The sequence below is a fragment of the Pleurodeles waltl genome, chromosome 9 (assembly GCF_031143425.1).
Source record: "Pleurodeles waltl isolate 20211129_DDA chromosome 9, aPleWal1.hap1.20221129, whole genome shotgun sequence".
In the NCBI taxonomy this organism is placed as follows: Eukaryota; Metazoa; Chordata; class Amphibia; order Caudata; family Salamandridae; genus Pleurodeles; species Pleurodeles waltl.
In genome coordinates this window covers 472,249,383-472,274,513 of record NC_090448.1, presented here as the reverse complement: position 1 = coordinate 472,274,513, position 25,131 = coordinate 472,249,383, and the positions used below count along the sequence as shown (strand labels likewise).

At 40.8% G+C, this 25,131-nt stretch overlaps 1 protein-coding gene across 2 annotated transcripts in view; it reads left to right on the top strand.

The window, feature by feature from the left end:
- TRAF3 (TNF receptor associated factor 3) overlaps positions 1-25,131 on the top strand; it is a 392,193-nt gene that overhangs the window by 256,726 nt on the left and 110,336 nt on the right. For both annotated transcript variants that reach the window (XM_069207300.1, XM_069207301.1), the window contains 2 exons: positions 10,837-10,888; positions 22,798-22,902. In XM_069207300.1, the coding sequence (XP_069063401.1) occupies positions 10,837-10,888; positions 22,798-22,902 (157 nt within the window). The remainder of the gene's footprint in view (positions 1-10,836; positions 10,889-22,797; positions 22,903-25,131) is intronic.

The window sequence follows — 25,131 nt, the reverse complement described above, 5'->3', positions numbered from 1 at the left end:
TAGCCAAGCGTACACTTAAACATGCTTCATAGTACACAGATATTGAAGCTACCTTTACAGAGTAACAAAATGTGAGTAAGGTTGTACATTTCTGAAAGCCTAGAGCATCTCTTGCAGTAGTCTCGATTTATATTAAAGTTTGCATTTGAGTAGTGCTAAAGCTAAAAATAAGATGTCAAATGTCTTGAAACCAGTGGATTGCAACGCCCCAGCCAGAATAGTTTCATGGGGTGATATTCATGCCAGCAGTAGAAAATTGAGTATTTATTACCACAGTGTACGCTATTCCTACTTGCATAATGCATTTTAAATAACCCGATTTTAATGTCTACAATTCTGCAATTCTGTAATAGAAGCCTCAGCTTGAATTGCAAGGCAAAATAACAGTGCAGATTAAAAATTACTAAAACAAGCATTGGCAATGCCATTAGGTCTGGCTTATGAAGGAAAGTGCCTTTTGTATCATTAATGAGTTTAGGTGCTCAATATCTCCTCATCTCATACATGCACTCTGTTAGTCATCTTTGCACGCATAGATCCATTCATTCAGCCACTGACTCAGCTGCAGTAAAACACATAAGCGCAACACCATTCGCAAGATAAATTAAAAGAATAAAAGTTAAAAAAAATGCTGTTATCTAAACACGGTCGGCATATGCTTCCATTAACAAAACCATGCATAGCAGCAGGTGTCTGTCTTGCAGAGGTATTGTAAATAGTCTATTATTGATTTGAAGTCCCAGTAAGGCTGTCATATTCAGAACTGTGTTGCCCAACTTGGAATGTTAAAACAAACTTATGTTATGGACAACATTATTCCATAACGGTCTTCTGGCATAGAGGAAGTGGCTATATGGAATGTGGTTCACAGCAGATGAAATGAGCGGCAAGCAAGCAACCTATTAGCATTGCCTGGAAAGCTGTAGTATGCTCTTAAGAAACATTAAAATAAAAGCAGAAGACACAAATAAATGAAAAGGGGGCTATGAAAGGAGAAAATTGAAAACGAAAGGACTGAACAGCCAGCCCTGACAATTAAGTGCTTTCAGTTTCAGGTGGATGCACACATGCAATCAGAAAATGTCGTCATTCAAAAGCAAGGGAGCCATTGACTGATGTGGGCTGAACCATTACCCCATGCAATAACCTGTCTTGGGTGGAAGCAGAATGTAAATGACACTCACAGACAAATGGCATATAGAACTGACCCAAAGACCCTCAATGTGTCTAAATGGACATATATTTATATTTATGGATGTATGTATTGTTTCATTATTTTTTTATGAGATGATCATGGCAGACACCTAAGAAGACATTCTAGCAAGAATTATTACAGTAGAAAACATCTCCCATTATGGTTTGTCAGTCCCGGTACCAACGCTAAAATTCTTCCCTACAAAGGAAATCTGTGCCACTTCATGTAACAAAACACCTCTCTGTGGGCTTTAATACAGAGTGATGACTATCTTCTCTTAAATGACTATTGACTTTAACATATGCTTCCACAATCAATATGCCAGTCTTATTTTCCCTAATTGTAACTTTTCATTTTAAACAATCAGGCGTATAACCTTTACACATCACTACAATCACATCAGGCCTACTGTGTGTGTACTCTGTATTTGTCATAAGCTTTCCTACAAGGCAACCATCAGATTTATCATAAACAAATTACAAATATGTATAGAACACAGTTGTCAAAACAATATAGCATCCCTACTAATAGAGCCTAATCAGGATTACCAGAGTGCAAATCCTCTGTCCCCATGGTTTGTTCGGGTGGGTCACTAGCACGAAAACCCTTACATACTGCTGTGATCTGCGAGATTCCATGTTACAAAATACCTACCTATAGGTTTTAGCACAATGTAATAATAATCTACCCTTAAAAGCCTATTGCCTATACCACATGCTTTTCACAATAAGTAAATACGGTCTACTTGCTTTGTTATAATTTTTCATTATAAGCAGATCATACTGCAGGGATCTGACATAACTATTACCAGTGAATCAATAGTGGTTCTAGCTTTTACCAATGGCTTGACACTGTATACAATACAGGCCTACTGAAGTGCACAGAAGCTGACAATCACCAAGCAAACATTTATAAAATTACGAAGATGTACAAAATTACAATTGGCAAAATAATCTACAACCCCTCTCAATGAGACTTAAGAAGAGTCATCACAGTGAAATTCTACTCCCATGGTTTGTCAGAGGGTGTAACGAACACAGAAAATCTTGCCTACTAAGATCATCTGTGAATTCTGTGCAGCAAAATACCTATCTATAAGCTTTACATACTTAAATGCCTATTGACATAAGATATGTTTTTCACAATAAATATGTTAGGCATAGTGCCTTTATCATAACATTTCATAATAAACATATCAGGCCTATTGCTGTGATTTTTGGCTTCCTGTCATAATTAACTCAGTCCCACTGCATCGAGAATAAGCTTTGCCACAAGCTAAAAACTGCACTATGAGCAGTCTTTTTAGTGAAAGCACACAAGTTCCGCCCAGTCAAATTCTGTACTCAATGGAACCAGTCAGTGAGATTGCATGTAACAAGACACCTGTCTATGGGTTTTAATGCAAAGTCATAAAAACCCTGAAATACTTATTGACTTTAACATTTGCTTTACACAATCAGTATGCCATGCCTACTGCTTTTATTGTAACTTTTCATGGTAAATAATCAAACGTGCAGCTTTAATTATTGGCTTGTCACCATAACCAACTCAACCCTTCTATACTGAACGTAAGCTTACCACAAAGCAGTCATTTGGCATACAGCCATGAAAGTAAAAATTCATACAAAATTGCAGTTGGCAAAGCAAGATACAATCTCTCCTAAAAGAGCCTAACAAGGATTATGGTAGTGCATCTCTTCTATCCTCATGGTTTGCTCAGGTGGATCACCAACGCCAAAACCCTTGCCTAAGAAGGTGATTGTGAAATTCCTTGTACCAAAATGCCTGCCTACAGGCTTTAACACATTGTAATAATCCATCCTTAAAAGCCTGTTGTCTTGAACACATGCTTTTCACAATACGTAGCTCAGGTCTACCGGCTTTGCAATAATGTTTCATAATAAACTGATCAAATTTATATCATGCATAACTTTCCCAAATGAACCGAGAAAGCCTTTACTAGTGGCTTTACACCATTGCCAGCACCTGGCTATTCAAGAGACAAACTGGCAACCTTCATGCATACAGTTATCAAATTACAAATATATAGTTTGCAAAACAAATTACAAGCTCTTTCAACAGGGCCTAAAAAGAAACATTACAGTGATAACCCACAGAGCTTATTCAAGTCGGTGACCAACGCCAATCCTTTTCCTGCTACAGTAACCTGTGAGATTACATGTCACAAAATACCTTTCTATATCCTGTATCACTAAGTGATACCAACCAACTGTTAAAGGTTTACTGGCTTTATCAAATGCTTTTCATAATTGAGAAACTAGACCAACTGCTTTTGTCATAACGTTTCATAATGAGCAGATCAGATCTATGGAATCAGACTTAACATTTCCCACTGCACCAATCAGGCCTATAGTTTGTCACCATCACCAACTCAGGCCTACAGTTTAAAGTGTAAACATTTGCACAAGGCAACCATCAGGCGCACAGTCATAAAATGCAAAAGTTATATGACATTACTGTTGGCTTAGCAAAGTGCTATCTCTCCCATTACTGTTGGCTTAGCAAAGTGCTATCTCTCCCAGAAGGTCCTTACAAGGATTCTCACAGAGCAAACCTTCCATATCCACAGTCACATGAGGTAACCAACACCATAATCATGGCATACTACTGTCAGCTTTGAGATGCCCTGTATCAAAATACCTATCAGTAGATTTTATTATAGAATAATAACAATCCACACATAAATGCCTATTGACTTTAGCAAATCTGTTTCAGAATAAATACGTGAAGCCTAGTGTCTTTATCAAAAACGTTATGATAAACAGATAAGACCTCTAGCCATGATCATTGGCTTCCCCCCCATACCAATCTCAGTATTACTGTATTGAGTGAAAGATTTGCCACAAGCATAAACTGCCATAAATGCAGTCTTTTTAGTGACATGCACAAAACCAACCCAATCAAATCCTGTACTTAGGGAAACCAACATGTGGGTGGACCTTAAGCCCCTCTCTCAGTAGTACTCTGAATGTTCTTTTTTGTTGATCACATAAGGTCAGGTGACAGTTGCACTCTCAAGCCAGACCTAAAACTCGGTGTAGATTAGTTTAGCTCTGCGCATCTCATGCTGCTCTAAAACACAAAACTGCACTCTGAAGTCCAAGGGTAATCAACGAAGGGGGTGGTGATGGGCCTCAATACAATACTCATGACTGTGTTCCTCCCATCTATGCTGCTGTCAAAAATAAATAAGCACGGTTAAGTATCTAGTTATCCAATACACTTTAACAGCAGTGCAGTGTTGTGTGTGCCCCTGAAAGTTTAAGCTCAGGCAGCCATACTGCTGTGGGCTCAGGCAAGTGGGTAAATAAACAAAATAATTACTGCTGTGTGGAGGGGAAGCACTTTTTTGATGGAAGCATGGTGGTACTTCTCAATTAAAAGATGTACCCCTCCTAACAATAAGCCCCCTTTGTGTATTATTTCTGAGAGTACTTTTTAAATGGATCTCATTACATCAGGTGACAGCTGCTCTGTCAAGCTTTGACCTGATGATAATCAGGCAGAAAATCGATTGTGAAGGTGACTACTGGTATGAAAGCTACTTTTGAGGCGGTGAAGGTGTTAAGAAGTTAATGGGACTATTAAGGAAAATGTTTTCTTTCTTGGTCTGATTCTCACGCTCTCCCGATCCCCCTATGAATATCTTGCCCTTGTAAAAGGATACTGATGAAGCATTATTTATGCATCGACAACAGAACCTTTTAGAATTCAAGCACCCGGTTTAAACAATTAAAAAACGATGTAATGATTCAACTCCCACAATCTGTGTCTTGGAAAACCCATTGTTTATGTGATTTTTGTCTATTTTGTTGTGTAATCACCGTCAATCCCCTCTCATGAATCTGTTTCCCTCCAATAACTTGCATAGCATAACATCATGAAACAGCACAGCCGATGCCCACTTTTCTCTCAGCGTGAGCTTGTGACAGCCCACAGAGAATCTGTTGAATCCATTCACTATGTTTACCACTTTGCCTGAAAATCATGTCTTCTTTTAGGATCTCTATTACACTGATGATTCTGACATGTCTGCCTTCTTGTGGATCCAGTGCTGGTGCAGCTGGGCTTCTTTCAGTGCAACATACTCCTTGTGGTTACCATGTGTGTTTGTGTAATGTTTGCACTTACGTACTCCCCGCCTTTTAACCCAGTGGCACGCTTTCCTAAATGCTTGCTATGGGTGGTTGCTTCAAAACGTTAAGTACCTATGTAGGTGGCAATGCACAGTCTACAGACAGTGCTTACAAGAGAGTGAACTCCACCATCAACCATATCCCTGTCCACCGTCAGTGGAAATGGAGTTTCATGAAGCCCTGGTCACCCCTGTAAAGCTAGGCCACTAAATCAACCAGTAACGCTGCGGAGTACAAGTTTGAGATGAAAGACGGGTGAGTTCTGATTCATTCACTGACAGCACCCACCTGCAAAGGGATCTCTAATCCCCCAAGCCGCCTGCACTGTGAAACACAGAGCAGCATTTAAACAGCTGCTCCATATTTCACCCGAATGCGGTTCCGCAGGGCAGCACAGGTTTATGGCTGCCCTAAGTGCTGCACAATGATAGAGCACAGTTTACCTGTTTGAGCGTGGCGCACCTGCTTGAAGGTGCACACTGACACAAACAGGATAAGTGCATTCTTATCACAATAGGGCCCCAGGTGGTCTCAACAGTTGTGACTTTACTGTTTTCTTTTTGTTGAATGCCAATACCCTAATTTGGACAACGAGGACGTTTTACATCTAATTGGCTTTATTGAATAAAACATACTTTTATGTTGATTATTTACCATGCAGTAGCAATGATGTTATTTGGTACATAATTTACTTTCTAGAGTACACCAGTTCCACGATTCCTCTAATGATACGGCTTACTGGATAAATGAAGAACCTAATCCAGCAAGGAAAACAAAGGTTTCAGTTTACTTTCTACAAATAAGATCATTCTGTGGCCTGTGCTTTCCTCTTAGGGGACATACTCCAAAGCTTTATATAGGAAAGGTTATAACATTTGCAGCACAACTTTATTTGTCCACCAACCACTTTGATGCAGTGGTAAGGCTAAGAGAAAGCCCCAAAAACTTCACCTCCCACTCCTGAAGTCTCAATTTAAATTAGGGGAACCCAATAATGTTTCAAATTCTTATTTAATTTTGGGTGTGGATCTGTTTTGCTTCTCAGGACAGCATTCTGGCAAGACGGACTATCTCTTGGACCTAGAATTAAAACAGTAGCTTTTTCTATATTAATTGCAGATTTTTCTTTTTTTTTTAAACACAGCTATATTTGGGCCCAATAACTCATGCCTCCTGCAAGTAGTATCTGAGAGTATGCTCAGTGTTAGTGTAATAGAAAGTGTCCCTCTTTTTTAAACAAGGATTCCATCTCTCATTGAGGTGTTCTCTGGAAGTAGTGTGGACCAGAGGATCCATTTAAATTCTCTCTTAAAAAGAAGAATGTACTTATATATTGACATCCTACAATAATTATCCAAGAGTCAAACCCAAAACGCACAGTCTATGGGTTTGGATTACCAGCCTATATCCTTACAGTGGTTGGACCCTTGACACCCTTTGGCCACCCCAGAATAATACCCTCTTTTATACTGCACAATAACACAGCACTGGTTTTTCTCATCTGTCAGCATATTGCAGCCTTTGAACCATGCCTGCTATTTATCTTCCTTGTTGTGATGCTTGATTGTATTGGTACAAAGCATTCCTTCGTATCCAGCAAACGAAATTTCAGAACATAGCTGTCAGGTGTCTTCTTATGAGGTTCTGTTCAGATTTTTCTAATGCATGTTCTACAGAGATGACATTAACAGGGAAGAAAGGGCATGCAATTACCAAGGTCCTGGGCTCGGTTTGTCTAGATAAAGATCATTTATTATGGGGCAAATTTTTGCTGTAGGGAATACCGTCTTACCACAGGTCTCCTTTTAGTGTGCTGTCGCAAGAACATACCAAGGAATGACTCTTTTATGAGTACCAGTAACAGAGGACTCTAATATGCTTAAAGGTCCAAAGGTTTCCATTCTCTGTTGCGAAGTTCTTCATCAAAGCCGTTAGATTGTCACATAAAGGAATCCTTGCTGACGGTGTTGCAACATTTGCTACAGTAGAAGGGGTACATCTTGTAATTCTTTGAAAGGCGGCCATATTAACACCTAGATACTTAGCCATAGATATGATACAAGATTATTACAAATTAATGTCAATAATTGTTATTTATATAGTCACCTGTCTATGGTCTGCGAGCACCAAGTTTCCAGTACATAGAAATTTAGAATCTGCTCTTCAGAATATGTTTTTCTTGTTCTTTCTCTTGTAAAAATGCAGCATGTAGTTGCATTTACATAGTGGTGTTTAACCCTCTCTCAGTGATGATTTGATTTAGCGGACAGGTAGCTCAACACAGGCAGCACAGGCAGCGGACAGGTAGCATACATATTGTGGAGGAGTGCTTGGCTGGATAAACGTTGAAGTGCAGTGCAGCCTATGTGGAAACTGGAAGCGTTGTGGTGTCATGCATGATTGACCAAAGTGGTACTCTGATCATGGCATGGGTCACTGTGCTGGAGTGTAATTGTGAGAAGAAAATGAAGGGATGGAATACATGCAGTTTACATTAGTTTATTATTGTGCTCGGGTTGAGCAGATCTCTGTGGAGCTCATCCAGGAGCAACAGAGAAACTTTCTGTAGTTTTCATAGAACACAGGTCATTATGGTAGATGCTCTATATGTTCCCCCTATGCAAACAGATGAGCAACCTGCAGGCATGAACTGCATTCAAACCCCAACAGGAGTCTAAGGATAGTAAATTAATACTCAAGAATGACAGAGTAGTAAGTACCAGAATGCATGAGTTGTAGGAAACCATTGTAAAGTTCTATTGAGTCCAACCCAGAGAACTTGAAACTGGCCTGCAGTCATTCAGTGGGTACAGGCTTCCGTGGTGACTAATCTCCACCCAGAAGCTATAAGGGGGAGGTCAGCAGACCTGAGCTTGAGTAACTCAACCATATTATTGCTTTTGGAAACTACCCAATAGTGACAGAGTAGCAACCCCCACCGGACCGCGCTGGTAACAGTCAGCCATTGTAATATGCTATATAGGGTCCACCTGTATCCAAAATAAATGCTCTTTAGAAGCTATCAAGAGTGAGAGGAAATCCAGGGCTTCTACAGGTTACAGATAGTGAGATTCCCAGGTTCATGGTGTGCAGACCCACAAACAAAGCATCTTGAAAGGAGACAAATGCCTGTGACAGTTCACAAATCTTGGAGGTTTTGGCCTTATACCCTGCTCCCACAAATAACACTCGCCCCTTCATATTCCAGAATTAGCATTGTCAAGTAAATGTCATGCTTTGCTTTTTAGGGTCCACTCAGGAGCGACAGAGGGGGCAGCTAATTGTGTTCAGTAGTTACAGGCAGCCAAGACACAGACCTTTAAGGTTAACTCAGGGTTGAGCAGGATTGAAAGAGGAGTATCCCATAGCGTACACTGGATACACACTACCATCTAAGTGCTCCAGTAGGTCCACAGGGGAGTAACCGTGGAGTGCACTGGTTACAGGCAGCCTGATAAATGCTCTATTTGAATTTCTGTTGTATGGTACATGTCTTTGTTGGAGCAGAGTTTACAAGAGAAATCAGTTGCTTTGATTGTGAATTAAATAAGGAAGAACCAGGTTTTTGTTTCTCATTACATTTCATGTGATCTTGAGTGTGGCTTGTCTTTACAGGGAGGGAGATTCCATAATCTTCCTGTTTGTACAGAAATCCAGTTTACACTAATGAAGTTATTTTTGTGGGGGATGTGCAGCTGGAGTTGCTAGTCTGTAATGCAGTGTTCTTTTATATGTGCATCTGCTTTGGACTCTGTATAGTTCTTTAAATGACAGGCAGTAGAACAAAGTTTACATTAGCTACTTTGGTCCAGTGGTCTTTGGAGCTTAAAAATTTCCATTTCCATTTAACCAAGCCACCACTAACAAAGGTAGGACCTACACTTTAGAGCTGTAGACGTTCATTACTAATACCAGGCCTATCAGACCTTGAGTCTGCACCAAGAACATTCCCCAAAGTAAAGATGGCATTTGTAGACCATTGCATAGTTTTGGGAAACCCAAATCTTTTCTTGACTGAGCGAGTGGCTCTGGATATAGAGAGCAGAGTGGGCGACATTTCATTTGGGTCATCCAGTTCACAGGCTAGTTTGAAAAATCTTTCACCTTGAGGTTGTCTTCCTATCAGGGCAGTGACTGCAAGTGTGCAAGAAATGGGTCACAACTGAGCACATGAAGTTCTTGAGAGTACTTTGTTTCTTGGCCTCCTGTATCCCAAGAGTGGCACACTTCTACTTGTGGATGAGACATGCTCGCCAGTCTCTGTGTTACCAATGATGCCTTACGTCAAGAGTCCATGCCCATGCTAGTGCCACAGAAAAGACACTCAGACTATTTTTAGCCGGGGTATCTGCTGCAAGGAGTTGCTCATTATGCCCCTCAAATCACATTTGATCTGTGAACTTTACATTGCATTTACAGTGAATGAATGTCAAAATTACGAGCTGGCCACCTTTGTACCTGCCAAGGGAGAAGTGTTTTGTACGCCATTATGACTTCCATTCTTCATCCTGGCAGGTCTTTTACAACAACCATGTCTCAACTTTTCAGCATGATTTTGGTTGCCATCAGTGTTCATATTAACCTATCCAGGTTAATATCCAATATACACAATAAATTAGGAGAGACTTGTCCTTCGCATGTCGTATTAGAGATGTTAACCTTCTTTTAATATAAATGCAGAACTTGCAAACAGATCAGAATAACGTTCTCCTATGCGCATTTATAGGAACTCACCTGACCACTGTTTCTTTTTAAAATGTGGGCCACCAAAAGACATTGCACAGCCAGTTCAGAAAAAAAAAACGAAATCCATGTGAGGCAGCCTCCCATCTGCAACCTATGCCTTGTTGTGTGCATCTGAATACCTGTGACCCAGTTGTCTTTTTTGGGTAAATTGAACATTTTTCCTGTGTACCTGATTTCAGCAAGGATAGGCACTGAGTCGCAAACCTTTCGTAGTGACGTGCCTTGCACTCTTTTTTTCCCTCCAAACAGCTCTTCGTTTTGCACCTACAGTTGTGTTCGACTATGGTACTTAACCTTATAGACACATGAAAAACACTTGTTAAAGTGAAGTGTGACAGTCTTATATGGTATGATTTAGTGTCATTTGGTGGAGAGATTTTAGGTTTGAGCAGCACACTTTTTTCACAGTGGGTTCAGCGGGTCCTCCGCTGAAAGACCACTGTACAAAAGTTTACTTGAACTGTACAAATGGAAAGGGCTAGAAGACAATTGAGGAAACACACTGTCATGAAACCGAATAATATTTGTTCTCAGTATATGCGAGCAACAAAAGCTGTGTGACATTGGAAATTTGGACGTATGTGTGCGTGCATAAGTGTATTTCACCTTAGGCATCCTAGATGCAGGTGCAAGAAAGGTATCTAACTGAAAAGACAGACTTCTAAAACTGCACAAAAACATTTGTTTGGTCAAGAAATTGTTTGGTCTAACTTGTTTTTATTTTCCTTTTCTTGCCAGCTCGCCCATCGCAAAATGTACAGCATGTCAGGAAGTCATTGCTAAAGATAAGGTACCAGCTCAGTTCTTGTCTTATCTGTATTAGGATTTTATCTGTTACATTGTGTTCTGCTGTTTGGGATTTTATAGCATGCCACATACTACGTTAAGCCGTTTCAGGTTGTGTTGCATACCTTGTGTGTTTAAATTCTCGTGTGTGGACCTCTTAGATGAAATTATATTTTTGACTTTGCAATTGCACCCATCATTGTGGCCAGCTGAAGAACTAGCAAGAGATAGCTCTAGAGGGGTGTTTCCCGTGTCACTGTGGGTGGGGCTGTGGGTTGGGGTCAGAGGGTTTCCTCAATGAGATCAGGAAATTTTATATTTTGGTCATAGATACTCTGAAGGGCAGCAACACTTTAAATGTGTGACTTTATCAGTCATCTACAGATAAAAAGCACTATATCAATAATTCAGATAGATATTTCCCCATTATACCTTGGTCTGCAAATTGATATTTTATGAAAGCATACATAGCTGCTTGCAGCAGGCACTCAGAGGGACCCTAATTGCACCATTAACCACATTTGTTATTTAGGGAAGCCGTATCTTTGAAGTGCTCCGTCCAAGTTCCTAGTTGAGAACTATACCTGAGTACAAAGTGCTCCGTCCAAGTTCTTAGTTGAGAACTATACCTGAGTACAATTGGTCAGATAAAGGCTTGACCTCCTTCCTGTTCTCTCCTCATCTCAAGATTTTCCCTACCCTGAATGCCCACAACTTTATTTTTATCATATTTGCTATATTCCTCTTTTTCAGGGATTGCTTGCTTAACTAATTCTGTACTAGGACTTTATAAAATAGCCTTTCTTAAGATAGTGAAGATTTTTTTTTCTCCAAAAACTTCTGAAGACTTTGTCTTTACTTGTTTCACCATGTACACACCCAAACTCCTTTCATTTTAAGATTAAATGAAAACAGTGTCCTTTAGCAGAGGTGTCTCCTCAATGACTGTGCCATGTGGCAGCACACAGCCTCTCTCATGTTGTACAGAGTTTCACAGAGCCTTTATTAATGGGCAAATACACTTGCAGTTCATAAAATATTTTTCCTACACTACTAGCTACGTAGATGAAAGAAAAAAAGCTAATGGAAGGGTTGTCCTCTCTGAAATGGGCATGTGTAAGGTCTGCTTAGCTTTTCTGGTACAAATAGGTACAAAGGAAGAAGAGAAGTTTAATAAGAGTTGTGAAGAATTCCCTTCGTGCAGGATCACCCACACTGTGACTAGATTTAGTACTGGTTTACCTACTCTGAACACTGGGGCGCTGATATCCAGCATCCAGTGTATGTGCTCTGACCTCTAAAATATATTTGCAATTGGTTGATACCTGATTGGAATATTTAACTTACCTATAAGTTCCTAGTACAGGGCACCCAAGGCCTGCAAGTTGAACTCACTAGTAGACTACAGCACCTATTGCGCCACCCCTAAAGTGTCAGTGCAAAGCATTTATTCAGGCCTGCCCTTGCAGCCTGAGTGTGCAGTTTTAAAACTGAAAATTAGTCCTGGCAAAAAACACTTTTTGCCAGGCCTTAACCTTCCTTTTTAATACAGGTAGCTCACCACTAAAGCAGGCCCTAGGTGCCCCCAGGGGAGGGTGCATGCGGTTTAAAAAGTTGAACATGTGTTCTTCAGTTTTACATGTCCTTGCAGTGAAAAATCTCCAAACTCGTAGTTTCCGCTTTCCCATAAAAAAAGCATTTGGATATATTATAACACCTTATAATGTATACCTTTGGTTTGGGAAAAGCTAGACCCATGATTCAAGGACTCAAATTAAGAGGAGTTTAAAATCCAGACTGATGGTAAAGTCAAATTTTTAATTAATATTTTGAAAATGCCATTTTTAGAAAGTTGGTATTTTCCTGCCCAAAGCCTTTAGTAGACCTCTCACTATCTCCGGCGGTTGTGACTGACTCATAGGAAATTGAACAAAAGGGCCTTGGTTGAGCAGAGGTGTGACCTCCTCTCGACAGGATGGCTGGGGCATATGTGGCCTACAACGGTACAAGCTTCAAAGGTTCTGCCCTTTTCACAGGCAGATGTAACTCACACATAGGCTGGTCCCTGTCATTGCCTAAGTAGCCAGAGTGGCACAAATCCAGTGCGGGGAGGCCTGTCGCAGAATTGGTTTTGCAGGGGGAGTTCCTCATTACTGAAGACGCATATCAGGGGTGTGCCCTTAGCTCTGACTCAGGGAAGAAAGGTTTTTACATTTTCAGTTTTGGCAGAGATTGTTTAGTGCCAAACCCCCAGGAAACGAATGTGGAAAGGGTTGCCCCTGGGAACGTATTCCTTATTGGTTAGGGAGTCATCCCCACCCACACGCTAGTGCCAGACATAACAATCGCACCTCTGGCTACCTCTTCAGTACACTGCTGGATCTGTGGATAACAGAAAAGGGTTGCACCTGCTGAACTAAAGGACTGGAACTCAGAAGAAGAAATGAACCTGCTGTTTCTCCTGTGAAGAGAAACCTCGAGGTCTGGACCTGCTCCCACTTGAACCCAGGGCAGAGAAGTAAACTCCTAGTGGTAGTAAGCTAGCCCCCTGTTAAGCCCAAGAAACACAAAAGCTGCAAGAAGCTTACAATGAAGACAAGCCTAGCTGACCAGTTCCAATTGGTTGAGTCTTAACTCACCTAGTGGTGCGCAAAAGATCCTGCACCCTTGACTGGTGTTAGAGTGTACTCTATCTCCATCAAGATTGCAATAGTGGACATAGTCAATGTGCCTGTGTGCCCCACTGAAACTAGCTTGACTTTCAGAAAAGTTTCTAAGTTCCATTGTGGAAGATTTTACTGGGACCATTGTGGAGCATCACACTGCCATCGTCGAGCCTTCTGTCAGGTTTAGCCAGCAGCCTGCCCCGCTGACGAGAAAGATCCTCCACAAAAAATACTAAGGGCCTGATTACGACCTTGGCGGAGGGGATTACTCTGTCCCAAATGTGACGGATATCCCGTCCGCTGTGTTACAAGTTCCATAGGATATAATGGAATTTGTAATACAGCGGGCGGGATATCTGTCACATTTGGGACGGAGTAATCCCTTCTGCCAAGGTCGTAACCAGGCCCTAAGTCAAATGAAACGTTTCAATCTGGACGAACCTGGTCTCTGCACCTGAACCACACTCGATCGCAGCTGGCATTAACTTTTGACTTTGACCTGGTCCAGCATGACCAGGTATCTGCTGTTGGTACTGTCCATGTTTTGCCTCTAGAAAAGTCTACAACCCCTAAAAATCATATTTCCAGTTCCCCGATCCAATTTTTGTTATTTTGGTGTCTATTTGTTTATTAAAACGTATTTTAGTTTTATGGGCTGAATCGTTTTTTTGTGTTGTGTTTTTGACGTATTGACTGTTTTGGTACTGATAAATGGTTTACACTTGCTCCTTTGGCTTAAGCCTGACTGCTCTGTGCCATAGCTACCCATGACTGAGCTAGGGTCTAAATCAAAGAAACCTAACCGGACCTGGTACAGAATAGTGATGTTATTACTTGGTGAAGTCTCACAATCAAATCCAAATAATAATCCACTTTCTTACAGAAGTTTCCACTGTGTCATAATGATATCATCAGTCTGACTACTGTCTTGAGAAAACTAACGTAAAGGACAACATATGGCTTCTAGGGGTGACATTGCCATATTGAAAACAGTAACGTTTTGGAAAAATGATCAGTGAACAGTCTTGTGCATGATTGTGGTTGATTTATATTTTATTCTTCTCAATCTAGCCTCTGACAAAGAGATGTGTTTTACGGCAGTGCTTAATATGTTAGGAGGCTCCTGCCTAATGCCATGGTTGCCGAATACTAAGGCTACCTAGTCTTGATTCCACCTCATAGCCCTTTCTTACATCACCATACACTTGCTTTCTCTTTAGATCACTCTTGAGGGTTAATTTCAGTCTCTGATTTCTACTTTTGTCATTGTTTTAACTTTCATCTTCTTTTCTGCCCTTCTCTCTCTTGCTCTGGGTCGATGTTTAATGCTAACATATAGGTCCCAAGCCACTACCTGCAACCGCCAGCACAAATTTAGCACAGCGGGCCCAACCACTTGACAAAGCAGCCACAGTCCCCATAGGGGAGACATAGGCTTTGCAACCGGAGACTCTGATTCACTGTAAGCCTAGGCCACTGGTTCCCAACCTTTTGACTTCTGTGGACCCCCACTTTATCATTACTGGAACCCGGGGACCCCCAATGAATTATTACTGGAATCCGGGGACCCCTCGCTGAGTGAATATTGAAAGCTGTGGAACAAATCTTTTAATATTATTTAATTTTCTAAGCAGTCGCGGACCCCCCGAGGTGGCTTCGCGGACCCCCAGGGGTCACCGGACCACAGGTTGGGAACCACTGGCCTAGGCAAAGGTCCTGGTAATTTATGCCTCACATAGGCTTACAGCACTGCACTTGCTAACTCTGATTTCGTTCCAGGCGAACGTCCTGCTGGCAGACAATCTTCTGTTTTAATTTTAGTGTCATATATATTTGTAATCATTTTTTCAAATGCAGTGAAACCTCCCTTTATTAAATGCGGAAGTGGGAATGTACGCATGGGAAAAACTGGAGTAACGGATTGTTAGCAATTGCAAAGTTCTGGCTGTCGGGGCTCAGAGCATTTCAGTGACCACCTCCTCCCCCAGTAGAACCCTGTCCTTCAGCCTTTCCTGCCACTGGTCATCACTTACTCCTGCAGGATTCCCACAGACACATGCGGATTTTCACACAATCCTAGTGCTAATAATATGCATGCATACATCTTGTTTAATTATACCTGTAAATAACACTAAAAAGCATTCACAATTATGTGAATCTGGCATTGACCTTACTTTTGTGCTAAATTATTTGCGAGCACCTGGAAAATATAAAGGGACAAACTTTGCACACAAAGTTTTAATGAGACTCGAAATATCTTAATCAGTGACGTACTTTTTCTTGGAGGAGGACAAAGCAAGCACTGGAAGCTGCAAACTGAATAGATTCACACGAGACCCAGCTAATCCCATGCTGACGAATGCTGCTCTGCTACATGGTAGGCGGTAATCCTCACTAGAGCCGCTCAAAGGGATTATGGGGCTCGGATGTTACGAAGACCTGTCTCTTCGTAGTCTCGCTGCAAATACATCACCATTTCATTTGCTTTTTGCTGTTCCAAAATGCCCTGTTACAAGGCTTGCTGAGGCCAATGAGGGATGCCTACGTCAGGATTTACTAAAGCTAAATACATAGGGGTATGAACGCAAAAATGGATGTGAAATGCATATTTCCAGAAACACGGTTTCATTATTTTTGCACTTAATAAAACACAACATGAGGACCAATTTCACAAAAAGCTCTTATGAGGGAGTCACAGTTTGCAATAGTCAACCCTCTATAATAAACACATCCCTTCCCTTAACAGAATCCATCCCTCCACCCACAAGACAGAACAATATCTCTATTACAGAAAACCTTATACGTCTCGGTTGACATAGAAATCATATTTGTTGGGATCCTTATTAAAGATCCATTCTTAGTATTTAATTTGGACTTCCCAACATTACAAAGGCTAAATAAAAAAAATACAAGGCTGTCAATCATAAGAGGCATTTGGGAGGCCCCTGGGAAATTGGTCTAGTGGAGGCCTCCAAATCCCCCAAAAATCAAGTACTTTCCCTTCATGTTACTAATTTGTGAATCTACTGTTACACCATTAAAAGTGTGTTATGCAAGCAGTAAAGTGGAACATGGCAAGCAACAAGCCCATCTGGTTCATCACTCTAACATTTGTGCGGCATCCCTTGGACCAAAAGATGAAGATCCCTGAGGTCGGACCCCAGTGGGGTTGACAGAGGCTGATAGGTCGCCTGTTGGTAGTGTAATTAGAGGTGGGGGGCAGAGACACAGCCAGACTTGGTTTACTTAAAGAAAATAGGTCTGTGTTATCCGAAGGCTTCAGAAACCCTGTTTGGATGAGTTCCTAGTATCATTTAATTGATGTGCTTATAAAATGTTCTGTGACAACAGTACCCCAAATTTTGTTTCCCAAACTATCCAAACTAAATGGGTAACTTTTGACACATATTTAGATGTAATAAATTACTTAAACTAAAGTTCCAAACACCGTAGGAACACATTGTGATTTAAAAACTAATTGCTAAAGTTTTTCTTAACCATACTCCAGAGTTCACAGTGCTTCTATTGTGCAGCAAAAACCTAATTAGCAGTGTGTGTTAAATTGTGCAGAGGCGCATTAAGGATCCCAACTGAAGGGGTTCAGTCTGAGCTGCAGGCAAGATGGCTGCCTTCATGCTTCCTGAAGTCTGAAATCCTGAAAAATGGCTTCGCACACCGAAGGAAGTTGGATTGAGTGTATACTTGACTTGAAAATCATCCAACATTTATGCTCAGAATATCTCCTTGTCCAATTAAATAACTCTCCTCCCCAGATTAGTTGCTTTGTGGTCCTTTTCTGTCTCTGCTTTATTAACCTCGAAAAAAGGAGTATGTAGTGGAAGTGTGCAAGGGTGCGCAGACTTTATAGAAGGCATGTCCTCGCTGTGGTCTTCCAAACCTCAGCATGACAGATTGTAATCAAGGAGAAGGTGCAGTAGTGAGTAGTGGTTCTACAGAAGATCAGTAGACATGAGGGGGACCTGAGGCTGAAGTGTCAGATTGCATTGACAGCATCTGTTGGCCTTCTTTGGAGCTGATTTAAGAATGGGTACCAAGATGCATTCTGGAGGAGAGCTGAGGGCACAATGCCTCTACTTGCCCAGATATATCACAGCTGCTCCATTTGTCATTAATTAATGAATTCTCTTTGGTGCCTAGTAAAGAGCTATTTTTTGTGGCAACTCAGGGATTCATCAACGTTGATGTAAAGTAACAGTTGATTTCCGAATACAAGCCAGGAATAGTTTTACATAGAAAATGAGCCAAGCACCCACAAGAGCAAGAAAATATGAACTCATCATAGATGATCATGCCTCCTAAAATGTGGGTGTCATTGATTTCGGATTATTCTCGCCCAAGTGCTTCCTCGCTTCCAAACAGAACGCTTAAGGAATTAAACCAGAAAACTAAAAGAAAAAAAACATGTGATTGGTTCGAAAAAAAGCTTGACAGTTTGCCAAAAAAAATGATTCTGCCTTATTTACAAAAAAGCAATACTTTGTTTTCTGTGATAGAGGATGCCTTGGTCAGCACACAACAACTGACACTGAAAGAGGCTGGAAAATTACATTCAAGCTTTCAGCATCTGATGGCTTCCAGCACGATGAAGTAGCTCATCCCTAAATGTTTGCGATTAATTGGCTTATGGAGTTCAATAGACAAGAACATGCATAGTGTAAAGAATAGGTAGGGGAGACAGTTTGATGTCAGACAACAGGTTACAGCAAAAAACTGTAAGACGGACATGGGGTTTAGGATAGGCTGCTAGTAGAGAGACAGAAAGGGCTGAAGGGAGTAGTCAGGGTAGGAATTGGGTAGTAGAATGGGTAGCAGCAGTGGTCAAAGATGTGGCCAGTCATCCGATACATCCTGTATGCTGTGCCCATTGGGTTGAGGCTCATTGAGCTGTTTTTGAAGCTAGGAAAGGCTGGAGTTGGAAGATTTTAACTGGGGAGGGATTCCAGTTGAAAACTCTGAATTGCAGTTAAAACCCCTCAAGGAGTAGCAGAAGTCATGGGATTTGGTATTTGCCTTCTTGCACCTCCCAGATCCCAATTTGGCACTGTTCCTGCTGCGTATCTTACTAAGGCCACCAGACAACTTGATTGTGATTGCCAGAAATGATAGGGTGCTATCGATAATTCAGTGAAACACTCCCATGGCATCAGAATCCTATTGAATTTCAGACGACCTTTCATGAAGCAGAGCACTGTGTGAAGAACTTTGTTCAAGGGTGTCTTATGGATCTGGAGGACTCACACAAGTGGAGTGTAGGTGCCTTCATGACGAGAAAGGGATAGCACATGATCAGCTGTTAAGATGTCACCTGTTGAGTGTGGCTTCACTCTGTGAATCGTGGACTGTTAAAGCAATGCTGTCTTGCTTTTGTATTCAAAGTGCATTTTTTAGCTTAAGTTGGTGTGCATTAATAAAGGGCACTTTTGTCAAGGTGCAGATGTCGATGGTTTTATCATCAAGCTTTTCCTGGTCCTGATATGACATTATGGCATTAGCACTGAAGACAAGATCTGTCTTGGTCAGATTCCTATTTAGTTTGTATCGTTGCTGGACCATTTTTAGGTGGTCTATCTTGTGGCTAGCTGAGATCTTCAGTTGTAACTGAAGAAACTCAACTACAGCAGTGAAACTCTTTCCTACTCAAGCCACTGCAGAGTGATGCTACCAAAGCCATTCAGGAAGGGAAGGTTTCTAGCAGAACTTGATAGTGGACAGTGTGACAGAGGCTGCCATTGTCTGATTGAAGAGCATCAAATATCACTTGGATAGTCCCTGTGTCCATACTGTAAAGTGGCCTTCTGCCAGTTGTCAAGCCCTACAGAAGGCTGTTACACTTGATCTGTCATGCAGGATCTTTACAATGTCATTCTCAAAGGGCTTCCCAAGAAGTAGTAGATGTATAATTAGACCATCATTTGCAAGGTTGTTCAAATTCCGGTTTGCCTTCTAGAGGAAAAGCAGGGTCTCGCTGGTCTTGAAAGCATCTAAGAAAGTGTCGTGCATGAAGGATACATTTATGATGATTTTCGTAACAGTGTCTGCATTTCCGTGGATAACACATTCATGACTGTAGACACAAAGGTGTTGTTTTCCTGTTGTATTGCTTTGAGGAACTGGAGCAGGCATTCCATATGGTCTGTGTACAGGGTGTGACAGATCATCTATTTGCGTATGTTGTAAGGTGGAAATCACCATGTGAATGTAGAGAGCTTGGGTGCAGTTCTTGTGCTGTTGCATCTTGTTTATCTTGTCTTTGAAGAAGTTGTTTAAAGCTGACCACCTCTACATGTAGTGGGTGATTTGAGGTCCACTTAATGGATTTATGTAGTACCTGATGGTGTTTACATGCTCACTGTGTCTTTTAGATGCCTTGCTGATGGAATTTATATAGAAGGCAATCTTAGCATCTGTGTTGAGCAGACTCTTGGTGGCACAGAAGTGAATCAGGGAGGTAATGTTGTTTCATATTTGTGCATGCCTCCGCTACTTTTCCTGGCATCAGATGGTACACTTGAACTCCTACATGTAACAAGGTGTGGATGGTTTGGCTTTAATGCAGTTGGGTTGTATCAGTATATGGCTATCTGCTGTTACCTGGAAAGCCCTATTGCAGTCCTGAAGAAGTGTTACTTATGTGCTGAGTCAGTTGTGACTGCCAGGCTATTATGGAGAATGCTTTGTGAGAAATTCTCAAGAATCCGCTTTTTGTTTTGAATAGCTTTGCTTGGATTCTGTGAGTTTGCAAGGTGTAGGTCATATCACAGTTGATGGTAGCTTGGTCTGTCCAGTCAAAATGCAGAGGGGGCTGGAGGTGATGCTGGGTGTACATGTTCAAACAAGCTCCAGGATGTTTCCCTTACCCTAGGGATGGATACGTGATGAGCTGTGCCATGTTGATGATGGCCAAGAGATAGAGAAGTCATACCTTACGCATTTGTAGATATGTTGCCTAGAAGGTTTAAGTTTTCAAGGACATTGTTGTCTGTGTTGAATAATGGGTTGTAGTGTTCAAGAGGATCTTGAAAGCAATGAGTAGAGGCTGCTGCGTGGCTCCGCAGGGCGACAATGTTCGATTGATGACAGCAACATCTCCTTCAGGACAATTCGAGTGGTCAGTCTTCCAAACCAGGTAGTCTTGAGCCATCCAAACATGAATTTGTGATTGATACCCGAGGGAGTCGGGTTTCTCTAATAAAGATGACGTTTTATTTATTGACTGTATTGATGTCAGCAATGGTGGGTGTGTGTGTGCTGTGGGTGACGGTGAGTGGAATGTTGGCACTAAAGTATCATACTGTATTGTTCTGTTAAAAGATAAGGATTATGAAAATACACTTTCGTGTTGTTACAAAAGTAATAATTTATGTTGTAGGACTTTCCTACTGATTATTTCTTTGGTGTTCCCTTGGAAACAGAACAAAACTAGAATAGAAGGCTCAAAGGCACAATTCCGTCTATTCCATAAAGAAATACAGTAGCCGTTTTTGGACTGTGACTCAGCTAAATCCTTGCAGGATAGCTGCAGCAAAAATGGTGCACAACAGTTGGTGCTTTGCAAAAGATGATTGATAAGCCGACGAAAGAAAATGTGCAGAAGAGCTTCGCTGGTACTGGCGTTTTCAATCTCATCATTCACGTTTAACTTCAAGTTCTGCGTGAGCTCTAGTCTTGTCTGTCTGCTAACTGCATTTAACTTCAAATCACACCAGGAAGTTGTTGTGAAATTGTATTTACTCTACTGTGTTCAATAGACGTGCGGTCTATTTTTGCGCAATTGTTGGGGATGTGGTGGGAAGTGGTCTCTAATGATTTATAGGATGTACTTGTGTCATAAATAAGTCACAAGGTTATTAGTAATAGGCAGGACCACTGGAATTATGTGGCACAGGAGTACCAAATCATGCAGCAGGGGTAACTAAATTGCACAGCAATAAATGGCAAATTTGCAGCGAAATGCAGTGTATTACGTCATTAGTTTTACACGTTCACACTTTCTGTACAAGGGTTTCACCTGAATATCCGTTTGAAGCCCAAATACAGCAAGAAGCAACAGGAAGGTGACTGACAACCTTTGAGAAGGATCTTTCACTGTAGGACAACACGTGGCCCTGCATTTTTGTTTTTGGTATCTTTTGATCTGTTTGAGCTAGAAACAACATTTTGTTTGCCAGAATCTGCAGATTACACAGCAAATGATGGACTATATGACAAGTGTGCCAAATACATAACTATGCAGAAAAACACAATAACTGCACAATCGCATAATTGCAGTGGTCCTCGTTATAGATATGAGAACTACAAAAGTAATTGTAACTCATTACTTAAGCTATGTAGAGTTCATATGTACACTTTGTACAAGAAAAGACCAAGGCAGGTCCATCTTTTTACCAATCTATAATCTTGGTTTCCTATAACCCCTTTAGGGCTCTTGCAACTTATCAATTAACTTTCAAATTTTTCTTACTTTGTAAATTCGTCCATTTGCATTGTATACTATTTCCAAAGAAACCCAATCACTCTGTGCTACATTACATTTCAAAAACACAGCACTGTGCAGGGTTTATGGTTAAATCCAATTTATAAAGACTGATTATTTCATTCCCATGCGTCTGGCGTTTTGTAAGGAGTGCCAAATATATTTCAGTAGGTTTTGTTTGAAAATGCGGAGTACAATGATCATTTTAATTCAACGCGATCCCTCCTTTTCTCCATAGCTTTTTTTTTTTTTGGGGGGGCGAAGAAGAGGGTTATGGTCCCTTATGGGGCCTAGAACAGTGTTCCTCAAGCCCTTTGGATGGGATCCCCATGGAAGCCCTGAGGGGAAGCCCAGTGCTGCAAGATTAACCAGTGATAATTGAACCCATGATGATTGCAAGGGACCAAGTGGGATCAAAGCACTATCAAACCTGGACAATTATAGAAACACGTTTTTGTTGAATTAAAATCTTACTAGATGGTGCTTTGAACGATCCTACAATGAGAATCTAAATTATTGGTGCTACTTTTTTATTCATAATGAACTAATCACTTCGGGTCTTTTGAGTCAGACAAATGGCAAATCAGTTTTGTTTAACAAGTTTCCTGTAATTTCTTGTATATAATTCTAACTTTTTCACATTAAAATGTGACCATTTGAGGCAGTGTTCGTATAGGAAATACATGTTTACTGCGTTTTTAAAATAATGTCCTCATTTAAAAAAATAAAGCCCTTTCTCAATTTTTATTTCAGGTTTTTAAGGACAACTGTTGTAAGCGAGAGGTCCTTGCCCTCCAAATGTATTGCCGAAATGAAAACCGTGGTTGCAAAGAGCAAGTAACACTGGGTAATCTTATGGTGAGCTCTCATCAGAAGTGATTCTTTGGAGATGTAATTGTTCGTTGTTGAGCTTTCAATAAAAATACTGTAAGAGTTGAGTTGTTTGTCAATGTGGATATCTGTCTGATTTTTGGAAAACAGCATATTACAGTTTCACGGTTCATGATTGGAAAACTCCGGAAACGCTAGTTAAGGTCCTAGTGCTTTTCCATACAACTAATCTGAGAAAGAAGTGTAGCTAAGTTGATAGCTACCTGAAATGGTGGTGAAAACCAAAGTTGTGAAATGCAACAAAAGAAAGGAACATATAAAAAAAAAGCAGAAACTGAAGAATAAACTTCTTGTCAACGAAAGTGGCATTAGAATTGACACCTCATGGGGAAATATTCACGCAAAAAGGTTTGAGTACGTTTCACTTGTAAATCTACAGGAAACCTAAACTTTACTTGAACTTTGAACTCGAATTTTACTAGTAATTCACTATCTTTTGTAGACACTTTCCAACTCCTGTGTAGTTCAAGAACAGTCTGCTTTTTTTTGTTTTCAGACAATCAGTTTCCAGTTGATGATCAGCTCTCTTTTTTTAGTTTCATGTTGGATTACAGGTAATGTACAGAGGAAACAGAATTTCTTGTTTTACACTACCTTCCAGTAATCACCGGTAAAAAGTTTCATTGTAACTGATGCCGCAGGGGACAAAGTGACGCTTGTTTTTTCCGGCATGTCCCTTCAGTGTTTGTGTGCTGCTACCGTCAGTACATAGGAGGGGAACACCATTACATACTTTTTGTTTCAGTCTTAAACCCATTGATGGTATCACCTCTGCATACACCAAGTATACCATTTCTTACTTTCAGTGACTAGCTTTTAATTTATAACTTTGTAAATAATGTTTTGACTTCCACCTCTAATAAGGACTATCTTACACTCACACTGTTCTCTTATGTTTTTTATAAGACTTAATGATTTTATGGTGACTTGTACTTTTTTCCTTTACTGGGTTATATGAATGAAGCCTGGGAACAACACATCTGTTTTCCCCTTGCTCAAATTATCTTTACTGCATGCTGGTACTTTCAAAACTCCATACCTTTGCTGGGCATCTTTTGAAAACACAATGTTCCTTTTGAAGCTGTGGGATAATAAGGTACAGAAGTGCAGGTGTCCCCGAATCTGCTATCTTCTTTGTACTAGTATTGCTGTGAGATCAAAATTGCCATAAACTTAGTGAGACTGATTAGTGTCTGTAACGTCTTGGTAACACTTTTCTAAGGCCTCACTGTCCATTAATGAGATGGTCGCTTCTGAAGACCCTCGGTGTACTTCAGACTGCACTGCCTGTCTCTCCAGGAGCATGGCTTTCAGTTTTTCAGAAGTTGCAGTGGCATCAGGATCCAGGTATGTGAGGGGTGCAAAGCACTGGTTGCTCCTTTCTCGCATGCTAACTATCCCCAATTGTGACTGTCTTTAACTATCCGGTTCCGGGGAAATAAGCCCATTCTCCTTGCTTACATTAGAGCCTATGATACACTATGCAGTCTGATGTCAAAAAGGCTTTTCTTCCCCAGGAGTCAAGTACATCCTATCCTGCAGTATACTTTCATGCACCTGAATTTGTCTCTCTGATAATTTCTTCACATCTGTTGTTTGCATTCAGGGCCACCAGCCCAATGCATGAACATGCTACTGCCCACATGGGAGACAGAAACAACAAAATAAGTGATATCTGGGACTGGATCGTTCAGAGCCAGGGAAGCCCCTCTCTCATAAATAGCACTACTCCTCAAACATGTCTCTTGGGCTCACACCGAACTCTCCCACCCCTCTAAGATGTGCGCTACAGAAAGAAACACAAAATCACTTAAACACTTAAACAGAGCTTCCCTTGAGGTCCCTCAACTCTGACCACTACTAGTAGACACGTTTCAGACAAATGCTAATGTACATACATTTTACAACATGTTTAAATTTGACTTTGTCTTTTCATTGATATTATTCTTTCATTACTATTATTCCCTTTTTTCGCTTTTCCTTGAGACCCCAAAAACATTGTGAAGCTTTCCCCGAACTTCTGCACAAATACCAATAAATAAAGGAGAGTGAACAGATTTAAGTGTGACTTTGAAGTATGAAGGAATATGAAGTCACCATCACATGACTATCATAATGTGTCTTTTTTTATATGTTTGTATACATTTCTAATAGGCCACATTGGATAATACAAACTGATTTTGCAACGTGACAAAC